Genomic DNA, 25,947 nt, shown 5'->3' with positions numbered 1-25,947 from the left:
ATACGATGGTCCATCTACACTGTGTGGTGCCGGATGGACATTTGAGGTAGTCGGGTTTTCTCCTGGACTATACTGTGTGATGTCTTCATCTTCTACTTTACAGTCTGGAGACAAAGTGAGACAATCCTCTGAGGTTTTCCTCATCTCCCGTCCATCTACTAAAATAGAAATACAAAGATTATTACTAGACATGAGCTGATTGGTTCCCCTAAACCAGGACTCCGCCCACATCAGGCAGCTTTGTCTCTGAGGATCTTACAAGGTAACTAGTAAATGGGTCCTCTGATCTCCTACCAGTTCATTTCTTTATTCATGGACCTTAGTCAGAGAGTGAGGAAACAACAAGAACTGTCTTTTATAGGAGTGACAGTGATGAGGGGATTATAGGACGAGTGTCAGGACTATGTAATATACAACATAGAGTATATAGTGCAGGGGTCAGGAGTATGTACCATACAATACACAGATCGGCCATGAAATAATAACCATCCACCTACTATTGAGTAGGTCCCCCTTTTGCTAAGATCCAAAACACATCCCCCAGGTGCCTAGGCCGAGCAACACCTATACCAAAAATCAACATTTTACTGCAAACACAGAGAAGGAAGATTATCGGAGAGAAATACAAGAATACAGGACGGGGAACACAGCTCAGGAAAGTGACCAGGGGATTACAGGCTGATATCACCCAGTCCCCACCCTACTCTGGACCAATCAGTGAGCTGTATGGGTGGAGGAATGTATTTAGTGTTAATGACCCACCTGTGCTGATCTCTGTAGGAGTGTCCTCCTCTATAAATGTCCCCGTTATTCCATCCTCCTCCATAGACTGCTGATCATCCCTCACATACCTCTCTTCTTCTTCTGATTTAACCTCAAATTCTATATCGATTGGATCTCCACTCTAAATCAAGAAAATGAGAGAGAATATCATCTGTAAAATATAAGCTTTATTATTGTGACATCATATAAGAAATCCACACATCGTCCCATTAGTCCATGTTCTAGATTCTCCGCCCCACCAACCTTGTAACAGTGAGGGACGATGTGACCTTCCTGTGTGGAATACAGAGGACGGGGACATCTCTCTGGTGGGTTCCTGGTATTAGGTGGCTCCATTATATCCTTGTGTCCTTCTGAAAACTCCTCCATCACTCCATACTCCTCATCCTCCTCTTTATACTCTCCTTTTACAAAAATATTATCATCCCCGAGGTTTCCACTCTGCAATATATTATAAAACATTTATTGTAACACACAAGCTTGTGCATAATGTATAATTACCAGTAATTGTTCCTCATCTACCTGATGATGGTGAGGGATGGTGTGACCTTCCTGTGTGGAATCCCGGGAATACAGAGGACGGGGACATCTCTCTGGTGGGTTTCTGTAGCTGGATGACTCCACCATGGTGTCCTGGTACAGATCTTTGTGTATTTTCTCCATCACCCCATCCTCATCATCCTCCTCTTTTATCTCTTCTTTAACCTCAAATTTAGGATCTCTCAGGTTTCCACTCTGAATATATAATAAAAATGACATCAATGGTAACAATGCAGATAATGTACAGATCCTAATGATACTATCAGTGATAATGTCCCAGAATTCCCAGCACCGCTCACCTCTCCTGTAAGCAGATGGACCATCATGGTGGTCAGTTCCAGGATCTTCTGCTCTTTGTTCCTCTCAGGTATGGGAGAAGGAGGGGGAGGCACCATGGTGGAGCTCTGGGTCCTGCTCCATCCTCCTGAGATTGGCTCCTCACTAGACTTCTTCACTACAACATAATCCTACAGATCAGGAGAAAGATAAACCGACATCAGTCATCTGACATCATCTAAATGTCTACAATAAGAACATGGACTACTGACCAGACTAGACAAGAGTGATGTCATGTGACCTCCCAGAATCCTCCTCACCTCTCTGGTCAGGTCTGTGTTTTATTAATAGAGATAAGAATGATGTCATGTGACCTCCCAGAATCCTCCTCACCTCTCCGGTCAGGTCTGTGTTTTATTAATAGAGATAAGAGTGATGTCATGTGACCTCCCAGAATCCTCCTCACCTCTCCGGTCAGGTCTGTGTTTTATTAATAGAGATAAGAGTGATGTCATGTGACCTCCCAGAATCCTCCTCACCTCTCCGGTCAGGTCTGTGTTTTATTAATAGAGATAAGAGTGATGTCATGTGACCTCCCAGAATCCTCCTCACCTCTCCGGTCAGGTCTGTGTTTTATTAATAGAGATAAGAGTGATGTCATGTGACCTCCCAGAATCCTCCTCACCTCTCTGGTCAGGTCTGTGTTTTATTAATAGAGATAAGAGTGATGTCATGTGACCTCCCAGAATCCTCCTCACCTCTCCGGTCAGGTCTGTGTTTTATTAATAGGAGATAAGAGTGATGTCATGTGACCTCCCAGAATCCTCCTCACCTCTCCGGTCAGGTCTGTGTTTTATTAATAGAGATAAGAGTGATGTCATGTGACCTCCCAGAATCCTCCTCACCTCTCCGGTCAGCAGGTAGATGATCTCCAGGGTGAGGTTTAGTATCTTCTCAGTCATGTGACTTCGGTCCTCCTCCATCCTCATTGGTGCCGTCATTTGATTTATACAGGTCTCCTTGTAGACACATTGAAAGTTAATTTTGGGGAGCCCAAAATCGCAATAAATTACCATTTTTTGGTAAAATATAAAAGATGAGGTTGCATCAAGTAAATAGATACCAGACATGTCAAACCTTAAATTTGCATGCTCCTTTATATGGCGAGAAACTTCAGTACCCGATATTTATTTTATATATATATATATATATATTTATATATGCTTTGAAAGCCCCCCATAGGTCATCAGCTTAGCATTACGGTGGAGGTCTGGTGTTAGAATTATTACTCTCATTCTGGTGTGCGTGGTGGTAAGTAACAAAAGTATCGCAACGTTTATAGGCGTAGGCACCGCACTGCGTGCGTATATGTGGCAATGGGGGGGGGGCTAATTTTTTTTGGAGGGGGGGGTGATTTCATGCTCTTGGGTGTAACTTTAATTTCTTACAATTAAAAAAAATTTTTGTTTTTTTTAACTTTTTTTTTCCCATCACATACGGGACAAAAAATTGTCTATGTGATGATTTGTTTAGTGATACATCGCACCCAACTGTCCCGCATTTGGGGGGACTGTCCCGGATGCGGAGGGACTGTTCCGGATGTGGAGGGACTGTCCCGGATGTGGAGGGACTGTCCCGGATGTGGAGGGACTGTCCCGGATTTGGAGGGACTGTCCCGGATGTGGAGGGACTGTCCCGGATTTGGAGGGACTGTCCCAGATTTGGAACAAGGTCCCTCTGTCGCTCTCTCCTCATTTTGGTCTGATCTATATAGTTGTATATAAAATTTACTTTTTATCTTTCAAAAAGTGTTTCTCAGGTGCTAAACCTTTCATCTAATTTCTAAATTGCTGCATTTGTCAATTCCAAAAGCCAATATAAAGAAATTGTAGTGGTAAAAAAAAGCACTTGTGGGCTTACCCAATCATTTATTTTGCACAATTTCCCTTCACAGGGCGTGGCAGGGGGTGTGTCCTATGCCTACATACTTTTGCTAATAGGCGTCCCTCGTTCCCATCTCAGAAAGTTGGGAGTTTTGGCACAGTACATCAACATTTATTACATGCTCTACAAAATATGTCGTCTATCTTATTCAGTGCCCATGTTCCAAACAGTATATTGGTCGAACCAAACGTGAATTACACGTGCGGTTATCAGAACATGTGGCTAATATAAAGCGGGGTTTCACTAAACATAACCTGTCTAGGCATTATGCCAAGTACCATAATAAGAAACTGAAGGGTACCCTCTTTTTAGCCTTTGACAAGATAAACCCACATTGGAGAGGCACAAATAAAGTCAGGTCCATTTCTAGGCTTGAAACTAGGTGGATCTTCCATATGAAATCTTTTGTCCCTTTCGGGCTAAACGTTGATTGGGACATCAATTGTTTTATAAATAATTCTTGAAAATTGTGCTCCCTTTTATTATTCTTTGGTCATATTTTTTCTCCCTTTTAAATCGGTTTTGTTATAGATTTTATATTTATATTTTTTATTATTTTATTATCTTTTATCTTATATCATTGATATTTCAGATGTCTGGCAATTCAAATTATTGCCTTTATATTTTAATAAACCATTAATGTGTAATTTTATTGGGTTGTAACATCTACCGTCTGCTGAATCCCTTCCTGGTTTGTCACCATCCGAGAAAATATTCGATCATTATACTTTTTTACCACAAGATGGCACTTTTCCTTCCTCCACTTTGAAAGTTTTTCAGTTTAGTCACGTGCATTGACGGCCGCTATGTAAGGAAATTGGGCCGTTCTCCATGTTATACCTATTTGCCATCAGTTAAGATGGCGTCTATAGTATATAAAGCCCATACGTGGTGACGCTCGAGTGTGGCCAATCCCCAGATGACGTCCTATCGTGACGAAACGCGTAGGGAGGGCCTACAACGTCATCACATCCGTTCTCGGTTGGGCTTTGCACGAACCCAGGAAGTGGAGGCGATAGACGGAGATGCCGAATTTTTGCTTACTGTGACAACACGCTGGTTTTTTCATCTTGATTGTGTAAGTGAAATTCTTTTATAATAAATTCCATGTTCGGACATATTACGCTATGGATTGTCCCTTTGTTTTACACGTTTGAAAATAATCCGCTGCTTACGGTCGCTGCATGGCAAGGTTGTGGGGAGACCGATTTCCCTGTGCTGTTTAAGACTGCCGTAATAGCAGTCACCAGGATCTGGTAAGCGCATTTGATTATCCACTCTGTGTGTGACAAGACTCGGAAGACCTCTTCACCGGCATCCTTACCTGCATCTACTCTTTTTTGGCACATCTTCTTTTTCCAATCACGGATTACTTTTGATATTTTTTGGACTTTATATTTTGGGGGTTTTTTCTCTCTTAATAATTTTTTGTTATCGCTATATATATTATTCTTTTGGATATCAGTGTTCATTCATATATATTCAATTGTCATTTATTGCAGCACTATTCATTTTGTGTATATAGCTACCTCACTTTATTTTACATTGGTTTGGATGGGGATCAGATCTGTCATTAGCTTTTGTTCTTTTTGTTTTTAGTTTCATAATATTTGTTAGCGCCGCATCCTTTTTATCTCTTTCCACAGTACATCAACGCCACCGAATGAGGGTGTCAAGAAATGCCGTCTGTCCCTTATGACTATCAGTTTGGCGGTGAGCAGTGCGGGGTGTACCAAGATGGCCAACGCCACTTTCTGACTGCAGCCTTGCCGATTGTTTTTTGAAATTTAACATGAAAATAGTATCACAGATCTACAATATTGTGTTCCAGGATATACGAGGGGAGGCCAGCAAGTCCTTACCCTCACCAAGATCCAGATGTGCCAGAGATCTGAAATTTAGTCTGCTGACTCTTCCTTCTCTACATTTCCACCTCCTATGGTCACACACTTCTCACCTCTGTGGAACAGACCTTTAATACCATCTGTGTAGAAGTATGCCGATTTGGAGGAAAACCAGCTATCAACTTCAGTAATGACGGCCTCAGCCTTTTTGGGGGTTGGGTGATGAAGCACGTTTCCACGTTTTACTCACTTCTTTAGTCTCAGGATCATCTAGACATACCCAGCTTTCATCCATGGTCACTAATCGGTTTAAAAAGTCCTCCTCATCTTTGGTCAGATTTCCCTTGAAGATGGAGGAACCTAATTACGGCTCGGTATTCCACTTTGTCCGGCATGACACCTACCAGAGAGCGGATCTAGGGGGGGCAACGGGGCAATTGCCCCCCCCCCCCCCCCCCCCGAAATTAGTGACAGGCAGGCGGGTGGATCAGTCAGTGTGCCGACGGGTGAGCGGCACAACAGGCCAGTCGGCAGGTGAGCGGGTAGGGGGGCAGAGAGTCCATGAGTCCCCAAAAGTTAGATACAATGGCTTTGAAATTACAGAGCTCAATTCTTTTAGGATCTGTGGGTGGATGCCATCAGGTCCAGATGCTTTGTCCACCTTTATTCTGTCTAAATATTTCTGGACCAGATCACTTTTGAGCCATTGTGGATCATTGGGGGCTGTGTCACTGCCACCCCCATTATGGACATGAGCTCCCCCATGCTCCTTTGTATACACAGAGCTGAAGAAAGTATTTAACCACTTGCCGACCGCCGCACGCCTATATACGTCGGCAGAATGGCACGGGCAGGCAAAAGGACTTACAGGTACGTCCTTGCCTGCCCGCGGGTGGGGGGTCCGATCGGACCCTCCCCGGTGCCTGCAGCGGTCGGCAAATCTCCCCCGGCGATCGGAGGTGAGGGGGAGGCCATCCATTCGTGGCCCCCCCCTCGCAATCGCTCTCAGCCAATGGGATCATTTCCCTGCCTCTGTATTGTACACAGAGGCAGAGGAAATGATGTCATCTCTCCTCGGCTCGGTATTTTCCGTTCCGGGCCGAGGAGAGAAGACTGAAATGTAAGTGCACCAACACACTACACACAGTAGAACATGCCAGGCACACAAAACACCCCGACCCCCCCCCCCCCCCCCGATCGCCCCCCAATCACCCCCCCCGTCACAAACTGACACCAAGCAGGTTTTTTTTTTTTTTTTTTTTTTCTGATTACTGTATTGGTGTCAGTTTGTGACAGTTACAGTGTCAGGGCAGTGAGTGTTAGGCCCCCTGTAGGTCTAGGGTACCCCCCTAACCCCCCCTAATAAAGTTTTAACCCCTTGATCACCCCCTGTCACCAGTGTCGCTAAGCGATCATTTTTCTGATCGCTGTATTAGTGTCGCTGGTGACGCTAGTTAGGGACGTAAATATTTAGGTTCGCCGTCAGCGTTTTATAGCGTCAGGGACCCCCATATACTACCTAATAAATGTTTTAACCCCTTGATTGCCCCCTAGTTAACCCTTTCACCACTGATCACCGTATAAGTGTTACGGGTGACGCTGGTTAGTTTGTTTATTTTTTATAGTGTCAGGGCACCCGCCGTTTATTACCGAATAAAGGTTTAGCCCCCCGATCGCCCGGCGGTGATATGCGTCGCCCCAGGCAGCGTCAGATTAGCGCCAGTACCGCTAACACCCACGCACGCAGCATACGCCTCCCTTAGTGGTATAGTATCTGAACGCATCAATATCTGATCTGATCCGATCTATACTAGCGTCCCCAGCAGTTTAGGGTTCCCAAAAACGCAGTGTTAGCGGGATCAGCCCAGATACCTGCTAGCACCTGCGTTTTTCCCCTCCGCCCGGCCCAGCCCAGCCCACCCAAGTGCAGTATCGATCGATCACTGTCACTTACAAAACACTAAACGCATAACTGCAGCGTTCGCAGAGTCAGGCCTGATCCCTGCGATCGCTAACAGTTTTTTTGGTAGCATTTTGGTGAAATGGCAAGCACCAGCCCCAGGCAGCGTCAGGTTAGTGCCAGTACCGCTAACACCCACGCACGCACCGTACACCTCCCTTAGTGGTATAGTATCTGAACTGATCAATATCTGATCTGATCCGATCTATACTAGCGTCCCCAGCAGTTTAGGGTTCCCAAAAACACAGTGTTAGCGGGATCAGCCCAGATACCTGCTAGCACCTGCGTTTTGCCCCTCCGCCCGGCCCAGCCCAGCCCATCCAAGTGCAGTATCGATCGATCACTGACACTTACAAAACACTAAATGCATAACTGCAGCGTTCGCAGAGTCAGGCCTGATCCCAGCGATCACTAACAGGTTTTTTTGTAGCGTTTTGGTGAACTGCAAGTGCCAGCGGCCTATTACACCCCGGTCGTAGTCAAACCAGCACTGCAGTAACACTTGGTGACGTGGCGAGTCCCATAAGTGCAGTTCAAGCTGGTGAGGTGGCAAGCACAAATAGAGAGGCATTTTTATGTCCTCCCGAGTACCCCTACCCAACAAACCCCCCCAAAAAAGATGTCGTGTCTGCAGCAAGCGCGGATATAGGCGTGACACCCGCTATTATTGTCCCTCCTGTCCTGACAATCCTGGTCTTTGCATTGGTGAATGTTTTGAACGCTACCATTCTAGTTGAGTATTAGCGTAGGGTACAGCACTGCACAGACTAGGACACACTTTCACAGGGTCTCCCAAGATGCCATCGCATTTTGAAAAAAACCCGAACCTGGAACCGGTTACAGTTATAAAAGTTACAGTTACAAAAAAAGTGTAAAAAAAAAAAAAAAAAAAAAAAAACACAAACAAAAATATAAAATAAAAAATAATAGTTGTCGTTTTATTGTTCTCTCTCTCTCTATTCTCTCTCTCTTGTTCTGCTCTTTTTTACTGTATTCTATTCTGCAATGTTTTATTGTTATTATGTTTTATCATGTTTGCTTTTCAGGTATGCAATTTTTTATACTTTACCGTTTACTGTGCTTTATTGTTAACCATTTTTTGTCTTCAGGTACAGCATTCACGACTTTGAGTGGTTATACCAGAATGATGCCTGCAGGTTTAGGTATCATCTTGGTAACATTCTTTTCAGCCAGCGGTCGGCTTTCATGTAAAAGCAATCCTAGCAGCTAATTAGCCTCTAGACTGCTTTTACAAGCAGTGGGAGAGAATGCCCCCCCCCCCACCGTCTTCCGTGTTTTTCTCTGGCTCTCCTGTCTCAACAGGGAACCTGAGAATGCAGCCGGTGATTCAGCCAGCTGACCATAGAGCTGATCAGAGACCAGAGTGGCTCCAAACATCTCTATGGCCTAAGAAACCGGAAGCTACGAGCATTTTATGACTTAGATTTCGCCGGATGTAAATAGCGCCATTGGGAAATTGGGGAAGCATTTTATCACACCGATCTTGGTGTGGTCAGATGCTTTGAGGGCAGAGGAGAGATCTAGGGTCTAATAGACCCCAATTTTTTCAAAAAAGAGTACCTGTCTCTACCTATTGCTATCATAGGGGATATTTACATTCCCTGAGATAACAATAAAAATGATTAAAAAAAAAAAAAATGAAAGGAACAGTTTTAAAATAAGATAAAAAAGCAAAAAAATAATAAAGAAAAAAAAAAAAAAAGCACCCCTGTCCCCCCTGCTCTCGCGCTAAGGCGAACGCAAGCGTCGGTCTGGCGTCACATGTAAAAAGCAATTGCACCATGCATGTGAGGTATCACCGCGACGGTCAGATCGAGGGCAGTAATTTTAGCAGTAGACCTCCTCTGTAAATCTAAAGTGGTAACCTGTAAAGGCTTTTAAAAATGTATTTATTTTGTTGCCACTGCACGTTTGTGCGCAATTGTAAAGCATGTCATGTTTGGTATCCATGTACTCGGCCTAAGATCATCTTTTTTATTACATCAAACATTTGGGCAATATAGTGTGTTTTAGTGCATTAAAATGTAAAAAAGTGTGTTTTTTCCCCAAAAAATGCGTTTGAAAAATCGCTGCGCAAATACTGTGTGAAAAAAAAAATGAAACACCCACCATTTTAATCTGTAGGGCATTTGCTTTAAAAAAATATATAATGTTTGGGGGTTCAAAGTAATTTTCTTGCAAAAAAAAATAATTTTTTCATGTAATCAAAAAGTGTTAGAAAGGGCTTTGTCTTCAAGTGGTTAGAAGAGTGGGTGATGTGTGACGTAAGCTTCTAAATGTTGTGCATAAAATGCCAGGACAGTTCAAAACCCCCCCAAATGACCCCATTTTGGAAAGTAGACACCCCAAGCTATTTGCTGAGAGGCATGTCGAGTCCATGGAATATTTTATATTGTGACACAAGTTGCGGGAAAGAGACAAATTATTATTTTTTTTTTTTTTTGCACAAAGTTGTCACTAAATGTTATATTGCTCAAACATGCCATGGGAATATGTGAAATTACACCCCAAAATACATTCTGCTGCTTCTCCTGAGTATGGGGATACCACATGTGTGAGACTTTTTGGGAGCCTAGCCGCGTACGGGACCCCGAAAACCAATCACCACCTTCAGGCTTTCTAAGGGCGTAAATTTTTGATTTCACTCTTCACTGCCTATCACAGTTTCGGAGGCCATGGAATGCCCAGGTGGCACAAAACCCCCCCAAATGACCCCATTTTGGAAAGTAGACACCCCAAGCTATTTGATGAGAGGTATAGTGAGTATTTTGCAGACCTCACTTTTTGTCACAAAGTTTTGAAAATTAAAAAAAGAAAAAAAAATTTTTTTTTGTCTTTCTTCATTTTCAAAAACAAATGAGAGCTGCAAAATACTCACCATGCCTCTCAGCAAATAGCTTGGGGTGTCTACTTTCCAAAATGGGGTCATTTGGGGGGGGTTTGTGCCACCTGGGCATTCCATGGCCTCCGAAACTGTGATAGGCAGTGAAGAGTGAAATCAAAAATGTACACCCTTAGAAATCCTGAAGGCGGTGCTTGGTTTTCGGGGCCCCGTATGCGGCTAGGCTCCCAAAAAGTCCCACACATGTGGTATCCCCGTACTCAGGAGAATCAGCTAAATGTATTTTGGGGTGCAATTCCACATATGCCCATGGCCTGTGTGAGCAATATATCATTTAGTGACAACTTTGTGCAAAAAATAAATAAATTGTCACTTTCCCGCAACTTGTGTCAAAATATAAAATATTCCATGGACTCAACATGCCTCTCAGCAAATAGCTTGGGGTGTCTACTTTCCAAAATGGGGTCATTTGGGGGGGTTTTGTGCCACCTGGGCATTCCATGACCTCTGAAACTGTGATAGGCAGTGAAGAGTGAAATCAAAAATTTACACCTTTAGAAATCCTGAAGGCGGTGATTGGTTTTCGGGGTCCCGTATGCGGCTAGGCTCCTAAAAAGTCCCACACATGTGGTATCCCCATACTCAGGAGAAGCAGCTAAATGTATTTTGGGGTGCAATTCCACATATGCCCATGGCCTGTGTGAGCAATATATCATTTAGTGACAACTTTTTGTAATTTTTTTTTTTTTTTTGTCATTATTCAATCACTTGGGACAAAAAAAATGAATATTCAATGGGCTCAACATGCCTCTCAGCAATTTCCTTGGGGTGTCTACTTTCCAAAATGGGGTCATTTGGGGGGGTTTTGTACTGCCCTGCCATTTTAGCACCTCAAGAAATGACATAGGCAGTCATAAACTAAAAGCTGTTTAAATTCCAGAAAATGTACCCTAGTTTGTAGACGCTATAACTTTTGCGCAAACCAATAAATATACACTTATTGACATTTTTTTTACCAAAGACATGTGGCCGAATACATTTTGGCCTAAATGTATGACTAAAATTGAGTTTATTGGATTTTTTTTAGAACAAAAAGTAGAAAATATCATTTTTTTTCAAAATTGTCGGTCTTTTTCCGTGTATAGCGCAAAAAATAAAAACGGCAGAGGTGATCAAATAACATCAAAAGAAAGCTCTATTTGTGGGAAGAAAAGGACGCAAATTTCGTTTGGTTACAGCATTGCATGACCGCGCAATTAGCAGTTAAAGCGACGCAGTGCCAAATTGGAAAAAGTGCTCTGGTCAGGAAGGGGGTAAATCCTTCCGGGGCTGAAGTGGTTAATAAATTAGCCTTCTCCTTGTCCCCAGTCACCCACTCTAGATCATTGTGTAAAGGGCCTACATGCTCAGACCTGATCTTTTTACTATTAATATATTTGAAGAATTTTTGGGGGTTTGTCCTACTATTTTCTATATACTATGTTCTGACCCTGAAGGGGTTAATCTAGGTTTCCACACTATATATGTGTGTATCATCATCTGCTGGAGATAAAAGACGTCACAGTGACTATGGAGGAAGAGGACGGAACATGACGGGGAGGGGGGGGTTACTGGGTGTAAATAGAAAATAAGATCTTATTACCTCCTCTGCTGAAACTTCCAGCAACGTCTCCTCTCTACTTCCTCCCGACTCACCTCTCACCCGGAACTTCTTGTCTGGACCTGACATCACTTCCTGTCTATTCCATAGAGACTTCCTGTCTGGGTAGAAGTGAGATCACCACCTTGTGGAGCTCAAAGGAACTGCAGCCCTGAGAAACATCTCGTAGTGTGAACACGGCCTTGTGCTGTGTGTGTATGTACTGTATATCCTTATAGATGGGGTCATCTCCACTCCCACCAAGGGGGACAAATATGTAAATAAATTTAAATGGACATTTTTTCCTTGTCAAAAGAAGTTTATTGAGTATACAATGTTATAAAGATACATAAAGTAAGTTTACAAGGATCTATAAAGTAAGCTCGTTGTTTTACAGTAGGGTTTATATAGGTAAATATCATGAAATTTCAAATATTAAACATTGGGTTCACGTAAACCTAAATTAAAGATATATATCATTTCCTTAGTTACTTTTGTAGGTATTTAAATGATTTATACCTACTATACATATTAAATGGACATTTTTTAATTGGCTATTTATTTAAGAGTGAGTTCTAACCACAAATTACAATGGGCAGAATAGGCAACATCTGTTGTTCAGCCGGGTAAGGTACTCACTGTATTATCTTTCAGGGAATGTTCAGAACTCAACAAATATCACATTTGTCACCCAACAGCCAGAATTCATTTCTTCACACATCATCTCTCTAATATAACATTTTAAAATAGTACTTTAATGTGTGTCTGTATGGAAATCTGGCATCCGTTGTACTTCCTTTTTAGAGCAACTTCATTACAGTGAGAAGAAGACAGACAAAATTCATACCAAACCAAAGAGTCTGGTATGGATTGGGGGGTGACCCCACGTTGTTTTCCTTTTGTTAATGACTTTAACTCCTGTTTTTGCGGTATTTACCGAGCGTTTTTGCAGTAAATACTGCATAAAGCAACAGTGAATTGACATTTTCAGGATCACATGCGGTACTGCACTTCTGATGCTCGCCACCTCACCAGGATGTATTACACTGCCAGTGGTCTCAATTTCACCAGGATGTACTGCACTGCTGGTTCTCGCCACCTCACCAGGATGTACTGCACTGCTGGTTCTTGCCACCTCACCAGGAAGTACTGCACTGCTGGTTCTTGCCACCTCACCAGGATGTATTGCACTGCTGGTTCTCGCCACCTCACCAGGATGTACTGCACTGCTGGTTCTCGCCACCTCACCAGGATGTACTGCACTGCTGGTTCTCGCCACCTCACCAGGATGTACTGCACAGCTGGTTCTCGCCACCTCACCAGGATGTACTGCACTGCTGATTCTCGCCACCTCACCAGGATGTACTGCACTGCTGGTTCTTGCCACCTCACCAGGAAGTACTGCACTGCTGGTTCTAGCCACCTCACCAGGATGTATTGCACTGCTGGTTCTTGCCACCTCACCAGGATGTACTGCACTGCTGGTTCTTGCCACCTCACCAGGATGTACTGCACTGCTGGTTTTTGCCACCTCACCAGGATGTACTGCACTGCTGGTTCTTGCCACCTCACTAGTAGTGTTGAGCGAACGGTTCGGCCGGAGCATTGGCTGTTTGCTCATTCAATGAACATGCGAATTGTCAGGGCATTCAAATGTTTGTTCGGCCCACTGCACGCTGCACAGTGCATTGGAAGCCCTGATTGGCTGAAGCAATGAAGGATTTGCCCAATCAGGGCACAGAACACTGTCAGAGCCATGATTGGAGAAAGTAATGATGATTGTGCCCAATCATGGCCCATTGCTCATACACCCACACCCCTCTATAAAAGGATCCTTCCCACAGCGGCCATTTGATATTGGAGTGGAGAGAGATAGAACAGGGCTCTGCTCATTGCTACTAGAGAGTTATTGCACTTTGTGTGTGTAAGTGTAGAGTGAATATAGTGATAGTGCAGAGTGAGTGTAGTGCGTTCAAATTTACTTTAGTGTCAGTGTAGAGTGTCAGGGCACGTTTACTGCAGTACATTGAGGTGCGTTAGTGCACGTTTACTGCAGTATATTGAAGTGTGTTAGTGCACGTTTACTGTAGTATATTGAGGTGCATTAGTGCACGTTTACTGCAGTATATTGAGGTGCGTTAGTACACGTTTACTGCAGTATATTGAGGTGCGTTAGTGCACGTTTACTGCGGTATATTGAAGTGTGTTAGTGCACGTTTACTGCAGTATATTGAAGTGCATTCATGCATGTTTAGTGCAGTATATTGAGGTGCTTTAGTGCACATTTACTGCAGTATATTGAGGTGCGGTAGTGCACATTTACTGCAGTATGATGAGGTGTGTTGGTGCACGTTTACTGTAGTATACTGAAGTGCGTTAGTGCACGTTTACTGCAGTATATTGAAGTGTGTTAGTGCACGTTTACTGCAGTATATTGAGGTACATTCATGCATGTTTAGTGCAGTATATTGAGGTGCTTTAGTGCACGTTTACTGCAGTATATTGAGGTGCGGTAGTGCACATTTTCTGCAGTATGATGAGGTGTGTTAGTGCACGTTTACTGCAGTATATTGAAGTGCGTTAGTGCATGTTTACTGCAGTATATTGAGGTGTGTTGGTGCACATTTACTGCAGTATATTGCGGTGCATTAGTGCACATTTACTGCAGTATAATGAGGTGCATTAGTGCACATTTACTGCAGTATATTTAGGTGCATTAGTACACGTTTACTGCAGTATATTGAAGTGCATTAGTGCACGTTTACTGCAGTACATTGCGGTGCATTAGTGCATGTTTACTGCAGTATATTGAGGTGCATCAGTGCACGTTTACTGCAGTATATTTAGGTGTGTTAGTGAACGTTTACTGCAGTATATTGAGGTGCATTAGTGCACGTTTACTGCAGTATATTGACGTGCATTAGTGCACGTTTACTTCAGTATATTGAGGTACATTCATGCACGTTTAGTACAGTATATTGAGGTGCATTAGTGCACATATACTGCAGTATATTGAAGTGTGCTAGTGCACGTTTACTCCAGTATATTGAGGTACATTAGTGCACATTTACTGCAGTATATTGAGATGTGTTGGTGCATGTTTACTGCAGTATACTGAAGTGCATTAGTGCACATTTACTACAGTATATTGAGGTGCATTAGTGCACATTTACAGCAGTATATTGAGGTGTGTTAGTGCATGTTTACTGCAGTATATTGAAGTGCGTTAGTGCACGTTTACTACAGTATATTGAGGTGTGTTGGTGCATGTTTACTGCAGTATACTGAAGTGCATTAGTGCACATTTACTACAGTATATTGAGGTGCATTAGTGCACGTTTACTTCAGTATATTGAGGTACATTCATGCACGTTTAGTACAGTATATTGAGGTGCATTAGTGCACATTTACTGCAGTATATTGAAGTGTGCTAGTGCACGTTTACTACAGTATATTGAGGTACATTAGTGCACATTTACTGCAGTATATTGAGGTGTGTTGGTGCATGTTTACTGCAGTATACTGAAGTGCATTAGTGCACATTTACTACAGTATATTGAGGTGCATTAGTGCACATTTACAGCAGTATATTGAGGTGTGTTAGTGCATGTTTACTGCAGTATATTGAAGTGCGTTAGTGCACGTTTACTACAGTATATTGAGGTGTATTAGTGCATATTTACTGCGGTATATTGAAGTGTGTTAGTGCACGTTTACTGCAGTATATTGAAGTGCATTCATGCATGTTTAGTGCAGTATATTGAGGTGCTTTAGTGCACATTTACTGCAGTATATTGAGGTGCGGTAGTGCACATTTACTGCAGTATGATGAGGTGTGTTGGTGCACGTTTACTGTAGTATACTGAAGTGCGTTAGTGCACGTTTACTGCAGTATATTGAAGTGTGTTAGTGCACGTTTACTACAGTATATTGAGGTGCATTCATGCATGTTTAGTGCAGTATATTGAGGTCTTTTAGTGCACGTTTACTGCAGTATATTGAGGTGCGGTAGTGCACATTTTCTGCAGTATGATGAGGTGTGTTAGTGCACGTTTACTGCAGTATATTGAAGTGCGTTAGTGCATGTTTACTGCAGTATATTGAGGTGTGTTGGTGCACATTTACTGCAGTATATTGCGGTGCATTAGTGCACATTTACTGCAGTATAATGAGGTGCATTAGTGCACATTTACTGCAGTATATTTAGGTGCATTAGTACACGTTTACTGCAGTATATTGAAGTGCATTAGTGCACGTTTACTGCAGTACATTGCGGTGCATTAGTGCATGTTTACTGCAGTACATTGAGGTGCATCAGTGCACGTTTACTGCAGTATATTTAGGTGTGTTAGTGAACGTTTACTGCAGTATATTGAGGTGCATTAGTGCACGTTTACTGCAGTATATTGACGTGCATTAGTGCACGTTTACTTCAGTATATTGAGGTACATTCATGCACGTTTAGTACAGTATATTGAGGTGCATTAGTGCACGTTTACTGTAGTATACTGAAGTGCGTTAGTGCACGTTTACTGCAGTATATTGAAGTGTGTTAGTGCACGTTTACTACAGTATATTGAGGTGCATTCATGCATGTTTAGTGCAGTATATTGAGGTCTTTTAGTGCACGTTTACTGCAGTATATTGAGGTGCGGTAGTGCACATTTTCTGCAGTATGATGAGGTGTGTTAGTGCACGTTTACTGCAGTATATTGAAGTGCGTTAGTGCATGTTTACTGCAGTATATTGAGGTGTGTTGGTGCACATTTACTGCAGTATATTGCGGTGCATTAGTGCACATTTACTGCAGTATAATGAGGTGCATTAGTGCACATTTACTGCAGTATATTTAGGTGCATTAGTACACGTTTACTGCAGTATATTGAAGTGCATTAGTGCACGTTTACTGCAGTACATTGCGGTGCATTAGTGCATGTTTACTGCAGTACATTGAGGTGCATCAGTGCACGTTTACTGCAGTATATTTAGGTGTGTTAGTGAACGTTTACTGCAGTATATTGAGGTGCATTAGTGCACGTTTACTGCAGTATATTGACGTGCATTAGTGCACGTTTACTTCAGTATATTGAGGTACATTCATGCACGTTTAGTACAGTATATTGAGGTGCATTAGTGCACATTTACTGCAGTATATTGAAGTGTGCTAGTGCACGTTTACTACAGTATATTGAGGTACATTAGTGCACATTTACTGCAGTATATTGAGGTGTGTTGGTGCATGTTTACTGCAGTATACTGAAGTGCATTAGTGCACATTTACTACAGTATATTGAGGTGCATTAGTGCACATTTACAGCAGTATATTGAGGTGTGTTAGTGCATGTTTACTGCAGTATATTGAAGTGCGTTAGTGCACGTTTACTACAGTATATTGAGGTGTATTAGTGCATATTTACTGCAGTATATTGAAGTGTGTTAGTGCATGTTTACTGCAGTATATTGAGGTGTGTTGGTGCACGTTTACTACAGTATATTGCGGTGCATTAGTGCACATTTACTGCAGTATATTGAGGTGCGTTAGTACACATTTACTGCAGTATATTGAAATGCATTAGTGCACGTTTACTGCAGTATATTGAGGTGCGTTGGTGCACATTTACTGCAGTATATTGCGGTGCATTAGTGCACGATTACTGCAGTATATTGAGGTGCATTAGTGCACGTTTACTGCAGTATATTGAGATGCATTTGTGCACGTTTAGTGTAGTATGTTGAGGTGAATTAGTGCACGTTTACTGCAGTATATTGAGATGCATTTGTGCACGTTTAGTGTAGTATGTTGAGGTGCATTAGTGCACGTTTACTGCAGTATATTGAGGTGCGTTAGTGCATGTTTACTGCAGTAGATTGAGGTGCATTAGTGCACGTTTACTGCAGTATATTAAAGTGCGTTAGTGCACATTTATTGCATGATATTGAGGTGCGTCAGTGCGCGTTTACTACAATGTATTGAGGTGCGTTAGTGCACGTTTACTACAGTATATCGAGGTGCGTTAGTGCACATTTACTGCAGTATATTGACATGTGTTAGTGCATGTTTACTGCAGTATATTGAGGTGTGTTAGTGCATGTTTACTGCAGTATATTATAGTGTATCAGTGGAGTGTGTCTGTGTAGTGAATACCCAAGTTAAAGTTTACCAAACACCACTTTCCATTGATTAAAGTGCATCCACATACACATTTCTGTGTCTCTATCACATTTCAGTACTAAGCCTCCCTTATCATGTCTGAGAGGACAACAAGGAGAAGCAGACATTCCCACGGCACTGTGAGGGAGGCAGCAGCGTAGTTATCCATGGGCAAAGGTCCTCAGACAGGGCATCATTTCCTCTGTTTAGTGATGTTGCCCATGCTATCCAACCACACAATGCAGAGGAGGTGGTGGACTGGCTTACTAAACCATCCTCATCCTCCATCATCTAAGCAGAGACAGTCCCCTGAAGCTGCCAGAGTGGCTTATTCTGCCTCCTTGTCCACAGTTATTCCTGCCATAGCGCCAGCATCAGACATGGAGGAGTCAGCAGAAATATTTGAATATAGCATCAGTCACTTACCCCTTGATGATGCACAGCCATTGCTTCATCGTCAAGAGTACCTCTATAGGGTTATGGTATGAAGGCGCCACCAACGCCCAAAGCCCAATTTTTCCATACCTGCGACTTCTATCCAAAGTCTGCCAAAGACACCAAAATTTATCCAGTGCACTACATTGTGGCCTCATCATACAGACTGGCCCTCCATGCTGTTGCTTACAAAATAAAGAAACCTTGCAGGAAAAATCTATTTAAATGTAATTTTTTGGCCTTTATAAACGTAATTTTGCTGCACCAGGTTCTATACTACAGATACGCCACTTTACAGGCAGACTAAGGCGACCCCCCAGGCACTATATGTAAAGGAATTTTTCATTTTTCTGCTTTCACTTTAAGCATCAGTATATTACTGCTCATTTAAAAATGACGTTTTTTTTAAAAACTTTATTTCATTGATACATGTCCCCCAGGGCAGTACCTGGACCCCCATAATCATTGTATTCCCAATTACTTGAATGAGCACTTTTGATTTTTCCAGTTAGGGTCCCATAGACTCGTTATTCAGCTTTGAACTCTCTCGATGTTCAAAAGTTGTGCCACGAACCAAACAGGGTTTGTTCGGCCCAACTGTAATCACCAGGATGTACTTCACTGCTGGTTCTCACCTGCTGCTTTTTCGGTTCTCTTTGTTTTGATCCTTTCATCTTCCTATTCAGTTACTGAACCGCTGCTCTCCACGGGTTCATATTCAGAATCCTAATCTGACAGTGAGAGCTCCTCCCAGCTACTCTCATCTGTCATGATCAGAATCTGAAGACCCCCCTCACTTCTGTGTCTTTTTTTTTAGACATGGTGTTCATGTTTCTGCTGGCTCTGGTGACACTGTACTGGTGTGACGGTGATCAGGAACTGGAGTGTACTGGTTTGAAACTGGTACAGATATTGCTGGCTGCACTGGTCACATGGTACTGGTGTCACGATGATCAGGTACTGGTATCTCAGTGACACTGGTACAGATATTACTGACTGCAATGGTCACGTGGACCTGGTGTGACGGTGATCAGGTACTGGTATGTCAGTGACACTGGTACAGGTATTGATGGGGCCCTGTACCCCGATTTGTGATTGGCGGTGATCAAGAGACACAATGATCACAGGTCCCACCGCTACACACCCCCGAGGGGTACAGTGGAAGGATGTACGGGTATGTTACCCTAAATAGACAAAGCTCCCGTCCAACTGTATATGTATAATGGCTGGGCGGGAGGTGGTTCAATAAACATCTCCTGACACTTAGGGGTCTATTCAGAAATAATTTGCACAGCAATTTGCGCGGGTAAAGTGCATGTACATTCCTTCTCTGGGTATCAGGGTAAAAAAATGAATGTTTATAATGCAAAGAGATGCAGCGCTAGAAAAGGGATTGGTGAAAAGAAAGTGAAAAAAAGGACTAAGGCATAGTCTCATAAGCATAAAAAAAATACTAATTGAGCAAAACAAATTGATGAGCTCACGTGCAAATTAATAAAGTAATATAATAACTATATGGGTATGGATAAACGCAAAATCTAGTCAAAATAACAATAAGTGAAAAATTGCTATATATATAAACCTTGAGTAATAAAACAAATGAGTGATAAATAATTAATGAAGTGTGTGTAGAGGGAACCCACAAAAAAAAAAAACAGTCCTGAAAAAAGTGACCAAAAAAAGAACAAACCATAAAAAGTGCCAAGGAAAAGAAACGAAGAAAGTCTTCTGTGTCTTGTCACACTCAAGATGAGAAATCAAATGCGCTTACCAGACGGCTTTGACTGCAATTACGGCAGTCTCGCCCAGCACAGGGAAATCGGTCTCCCAACAACCATAACGCACAGCAGCAGCTAGCAGCAGATGATTCCCAGGGATATGAAACAAAAACATTCCATAGTGTAATACGTCCAAAAAGAATGATTTATTGAGTATAAAAGTACACTTACAGGATCGCAGTGTTAAAAGGGCAGCGGAATATATAGCATAAAAAACTCCGGTGTCTCCGTCTGTAACCTCCACTCCCTAGATTCGTGTATAGCCCGTCCGAGAACAACGTGATGACGTTGTAGGCTCCTCCCTACGCGTTTCATCACGATAGGACGTCGTCTGGGGATTGGCCAAGCTATAGCGTCATCACGTATGGGCATTAAATACACTACAAACGCCATCTTGACTGATGGCAATTCAATCACTGAAATGAAGACGGTTCAGCCATCTTGATTGCTGGCCGTCAATGCACATTAAGGAGCTAGAATCTATCTAAAGGGTGGAGGAAAAGGAAGCGCCATCTTGTGGCGAAAAAGTAAACTGACTAATGGACACTCGGATAGCAAAAACAAACCATAAAGGGATGCAACAGACATCAGACACCGCAAATAGACTAAAAATCGATACTTCAAACCATACATGAAAACTCTGATAAAAAATAGATACAATCTTGGAACACTAAAGTACATATTGATATGAATAATTATCCGCATATAATATTAAATAAAAATTGAATTAAAATTATATAAAAAGTAAAATATAAAAAAGGGTATAGACTAATAAAAATGAATAAAAAATTAGGAATTATTTATAAAACAATTAATGTCCCAATCAACGTTTAATCCAAAGGGAACAAAAGATTTCATAATAAAGATCCACTTAGTTTCAAGTCTAGAAATGGATCTAACTTTGTTTGTACCTCTCCAGTGGGGGCGTATCTTATCGAAGGCTAGGAAAAGAGTACCCATCAATTTTTTATTGTGATGTTTGGCGTAGAGACAAGTTGTGTTTGGTGAAACCTCGCTTTATGTTAGCCACATGTTCTGATAAGCGTACATGTAGTTCACGTTTCGTTCGTCCAATATACTGTCTAGAACATGGACACTGGATAAAACAGACGACATACTGAGCATAACATGTGATGAATGACTCAATGTCGTATATCTTATTCGTGACTGTAGATTGAAAAGTCTCACATTTCCTCCCCATAAAGGAGTTAATTTGGCAGATATTGCATTTACGGAAGGGAAAGAAACCTTTCATAGTATGAAAAAAAGAGATGGTTTTAGGGGGATCTATAATGTTCACGGCAACACTGTGTCGCAATGAAGGAGCACCCCTGTATATCATTACTGGTTTATCAGGAATGGCCGCCCCAAGTACTTTATCATTTTTAAGTATATTCCAGTGTTTCTGAAAGATTTTTTTAACAGAAAAATGTTGATTCGAGCAGCCAGTGATCATGGACCATCAAAAGTTATTGTCAGGTACAGGACTACGTTCCACTTCCCTATGCAACATAAGGGCCCTATCCATATTAGCAACCTGGATTATGGTGGTATCAATATCGCTTTCAGAATAGCCTTTATCAAGAAACCGTTGTTTCAGTATATAGGCTTGTCGATGGTATTCTGAAATGTCAGTGCAATTGCGCCTGATACGCTGAAACTGGCCTTGAGGAACAGCCCTTAGCCAAGCCAGATGATGACAGCTAGAAAGTGGGATGTAGGCATTCTGATCGGTCGCCTTAAAATGTGTATTGGTAGTAGGGCGACCATTCTTGACTATGATGTTAAGGTCAAGGAAATGAATCTCAGAACAACTGATTTCGAATTGAAGGGATATACCCCTATCATTCTGATTCAGTTGTGTAAAAAAGTTTTCAAGGGAAGCTTGATCACCATCCCACAGGAGAAGAACATCATCTATGTACCTTCTCCATAGACGTAGCTCTTTGGGGGGATTGCTATCAATGACCTCCTTCTCCCATCTGGCCATAAATAAATTGGCCAGACTGGGCGCGAATTTGGCGCCCATGGCCGCGCCACGAATCTGCAGAAAAAAATCACCATCAAACCAAAAATAGTTATGGCCTGTTGCAAAACTTAAAAGTGATAAAATAAATTCTTTTTGAGGCCGGGGTAAAGAAAGATCTTGATCTAGATAGTAACTTACCGCCTCAAACCCCTGCTGGTGGGAAATGATGGTGTATAGAGAGGCCACATCTGCCGTAGCGAGAATGTAGCTCTCTCTCTACTCACATCCCTCCAAAAGGTTAATAACCCGAGTGGTATCTCTTAAATACGCTGGGGTTGCAGTCACTAGGGGCTGAAGGAAATTGTCTACATATTTGCCAATCCTAGCCGTGACAGAGTCTATGCCACTAATGATTGGACGACCTGGAGGCTTAGAAAGGCATTTATGTATTTTGGGCAAAAAGTACATAACTGGGACCCTCGGGGCAGAGGGAACCAGGTATGCCTTTTCTTTTTTATTAAGAATGCCTTGCTCTAAACCCCTATCAATCAATCCCTGAAGTTCTTTTTTGAATTTCGTTGTGTTTCGTCCTGGAAGACGACTTGAGAAAACAGACCTTTTGCAAGAGTTTACACCACAAAATGTACTTAGGTAATGACTCCATTTTTATTTTTCTCCTGCTATCAATGGCCAACATGGTACAACACTTCATCCATGTCTTTGGTGATCTCTGATCTCCTTATCAATTGTTTCTTACATGATGAAGATCAGCCATGGAGTATATCTGAGGTGTATATCAGGGTGTGCTTCTTCCCCACATGTCCAACAGCATTTATATATAAGACATTTCCCGCACTCAACGCACTAATACACCTCAAGGGTTTTGTGGGACCCCTGATGTACAGGAAGACAGGACTTCAGTGAGGAACAATTCCTTCCCTCAGGACAGGAATACAGCTTCTACCCCGTTTGAGATCTCTGATGTCTGTAAACAGAGGACTTCTGTGGGTTACACTTCTGCTAATCAGTGGAAAGTGGATCTGCCTCAGTGTTGCGATCTCTGATGTTTGTTAAGACTGGACTTCAGTGAAAAACATTTCCCGCACTCAGGACAGGAATACGGCTTCTCCCCCGTGTGAGATCTCTGATGTGTGTTAAGACTGGACTTCTGTGAAAAACATTTCCCGCACTCAGGACAGGAATACGGCTTCTCCCCCGTGTGAGATCTCTTATGTGTGGAAAGATGGGACTTCTGTGAAAAACATTTCCCGCATTCAGGACAGGAATACGGCTTCTCCCCCGTGTGAGATCTCTGATGTGTGTTAAGTCTAGACTGCTGTGTAAAACATTTCCCGCACTCAAGACAGAAATACAGCTTCTCCCCCGTGTGAAATCTTTGATGTGATGTAAGACTGGAACTGTGTGAAAAGCATTTACCACACTCAGGACAGGAATACGGCTTCTCCCCTGTGTGAGATCTCTGATGTGAGTGAAGACTTGAATTGTGTAAAAAACATTTCCCGCACTCAGGACAGGAATGTGTTTTTTCTCCTGTGTGAGTTCTTTTATGCACATTAAGATCGTATTTAGAAAGGTAATGCTTCCCGCACTCAGGGCAGGGAAATCTCTTATGTGTTGGAAGGATGGCACCGTCCCTCACATTCTGAGGTTCCTCAGGATAAGAGGAATACGATGGTCCGGCACTGTCCCTCACAGTCTGAGGTTCCTCAGGATAAGAGGAATACGATGGTCTGGCACCGTCCCTCACAGTCTGAGGTTCCTCAGGATAATAGTAATACGGTGGTCCGGCACTGTCCCTCACAGTCTGAGGTTCCTCAGGATAAGAGGAATACGTTGGTCCGGCACTGTCCCTCACAGTCTGGGGTTCCTCAGGATAAGAGGAATACGATGGTCCATCTACACTGTGTGGTGCCGGATGGACATTTGAGGTAGTCGAGTTTTCTCCTGGACTATGCTGTGTGATGTCCTCATCTTCTACTTTACAGTCTGGAGACAAAGTGAGACAATCCTCTGAGGTTTTCCTCATCTCCCGTCCATCTACTAAAATAGAAATACAAAGATTATTACTAGACATGAGCAGATTGGTTCCCCTAAACCAGGACTCCGCCCACATCAGGCAACTTTGTCTCTGAGGATCTTACAATTCCCCCCTCAAGGTAACTAGTAAATGGGTCCTCTGATCTCCTACCAGTTCATTTCTTTATTCATGGACCTTAGTCAGAGAGTGAGGAAACAACGAGAAGTGTCTTTTATAGGAGTGACAGTGATGAGGGGATTATAGGACGAGTGTCAGGACTATGTAATATACAACATAGAGTATATAGTGCAGGGGTCAGAAGTAGAGGTCGACCGATATGGGTTTTTCTCTGGCCGATGCCGATGCCGATATTTAGAAATCGCGGTGGCCGATGGCCGATATGTGATGCCGATTTTTTTGGGCCGATATATTTGGCCGATTTTTTTTTTTTTTTCCCTTCATCTCATAAAATCTAACAGTTAGATTTTTACACTGGGCGTTTTTCAGGCGCTTTTGGGCTAAAAATAGCGCCTGTAAAGTGCCTGTAAAACGTCTCCCCTGTAGTCTCAGTGTGATATCCCGAGTGCTTTCACACTGAGGCGATGCGCTGGCAGGATGTAAAAAAAGTCCTGCAAATGGCATCTTTGGAGCGGTGCAATACCGCTCCTCCACCACTCCTGCCCATTGAAATGAATGTGCACCGCTGCCGAAGCGCCTGCAAAGCGTTTTGGCAGCGGCGCTTCAGGGGCGCATTTAACCCCTTCCTCGGCCGCTAGCTGGGTTATAAGCGCCCCGCTAGCAGCCGAATAGCGCCTCTAAAATGACGGTAAAGCGCCGCTAAAACTAGCAGCGTTTTACCATCAACGCATGCCTGCTCCAGTGTGAAAGCAACCTTAAGTAATACAGAAATTTTTTTTCATTTAAACATTAAACAAAACAAACCTCCAATCAGTTCACTTGTATGTATAATTTAGAAAACGAAAAAAAAAAAAAAAAAAAAACCTATCTTAAATATTAAATACACAAAAACAGGTAATCAAAACTTTTGGACGAAAAAAAATGGGCTAACTTTACTGCTTAGGTTTTTTTTTTTAATTCATTAGTGTATTTTTTTTTTTTTAAATTGCGTTTGAAAGACCGCTGCGCAAATACCGTGTGACATAAAATATTGCAACAATCACCATTTTATTCCCTAGGGTCTCTGCTAAAAAAATATATATAATGTTTGGGGGTTCTAAGTGATTTTCTAGCAGAAAATACAGGATTTTTACTTGTAAGCAACAAGTGTCAGAAAAGATTTAGTCTTTAAATGGTTAAACTGAGAACTTCTCCACGGAGTTCAGTCTATTGATAAAAAGAACCTGAAAGATACAATGTATCTTCTTATCAGACTTGGCAGGCTGCCCAGAGGAGGAGAGAAGAAAACTTCACAGATAACTTAAGGCAACTTGCATTAACTTCTATTACAGAAGTCATTTGCAAGTCACGGCTGAAGTTACAATCGGCCTTTTTTATCAGCACAATCGGCCGATGCCGATTAAGTAAATAACGCCAAATATCGGCCGATATATCGGCCGGCCGATATATCGGTCGACCCCTAGTCAGAAGTATGTACCATACAATACACAGATTGGCCATGAAATCATATCCATCCACCTAATATTGAGTAGGTCCCCCTTTTGCCAAGATTTAAAACACATCCCCCAGGTGCCTAGGCCGAGCAACAC

At 42.4% G+C, this 25,947-nt stretch overlaps 2 protein-coding genes across 2 annotated transcripts in view; both read right to left on the bottom strand.

Moving 5' to 3' along the window:
- Nucleotides 1–24,704, bottom strand: part of LOC141104999 (uncharacterized) — a 43,347-nt gene extending 18,643 nt beyond the window's left edge. Inside the window, exon 1 of the mRNA XM_073594806.1 lies at nt 23,304–24,704. Coding sequence (XP_073450907.1) covers nt 23,304–24,316 — 1,013 coding nt within the window. The 5' untranslated portion in view covers nt 24,317–24,704. The remainder of the gene's footprint in view (nt 1–23,303) is intronic.
- LOC141105480 (uncharacterized) lies at nt 701–11,966 on the bottom strand. The gene is made up of 6 exons (XM_073595332.1): nt 11,853–11,966; nt 2,505–2,618; nt 1,623–1,790; nt 1,306–1,518; nt 1,027–1,224; nt 701–904 (listed from the first exon to the last, which is right to left on the bottom strand). The coding sequence occupies exons 1-6, from the start codon at nt 11,937–11,939 to the stop codon at nt 701–703; spliced, it is 984 nt and encodes a 327-aa protein (XP_073451433.1). The 5' UTR covers nt 11,940–11,966.
- Nucleotides 24,705–25,947: the final 1,243 nt, after the last annotated feature.

The sequence above is a fragment of the Aquarana catesbeiana genome, linkage group LG08, assembly GCF_042186555.1.
Source record: "Aquarana catesbeiana isolate 2022-GZ linkage group LG08, ASM4218655v1, whole genome shotgun sequence".
NCBI lineage: Eukaryota > Metazoa > Chordata > Amphibia > Anura > Ranidae > Aquarana > Aquarana catesbeiana.
Note: the sequence above shows the minus strand (reverse complement) of the source record. Positions and strands in the feature narration are given on the sequence as shown.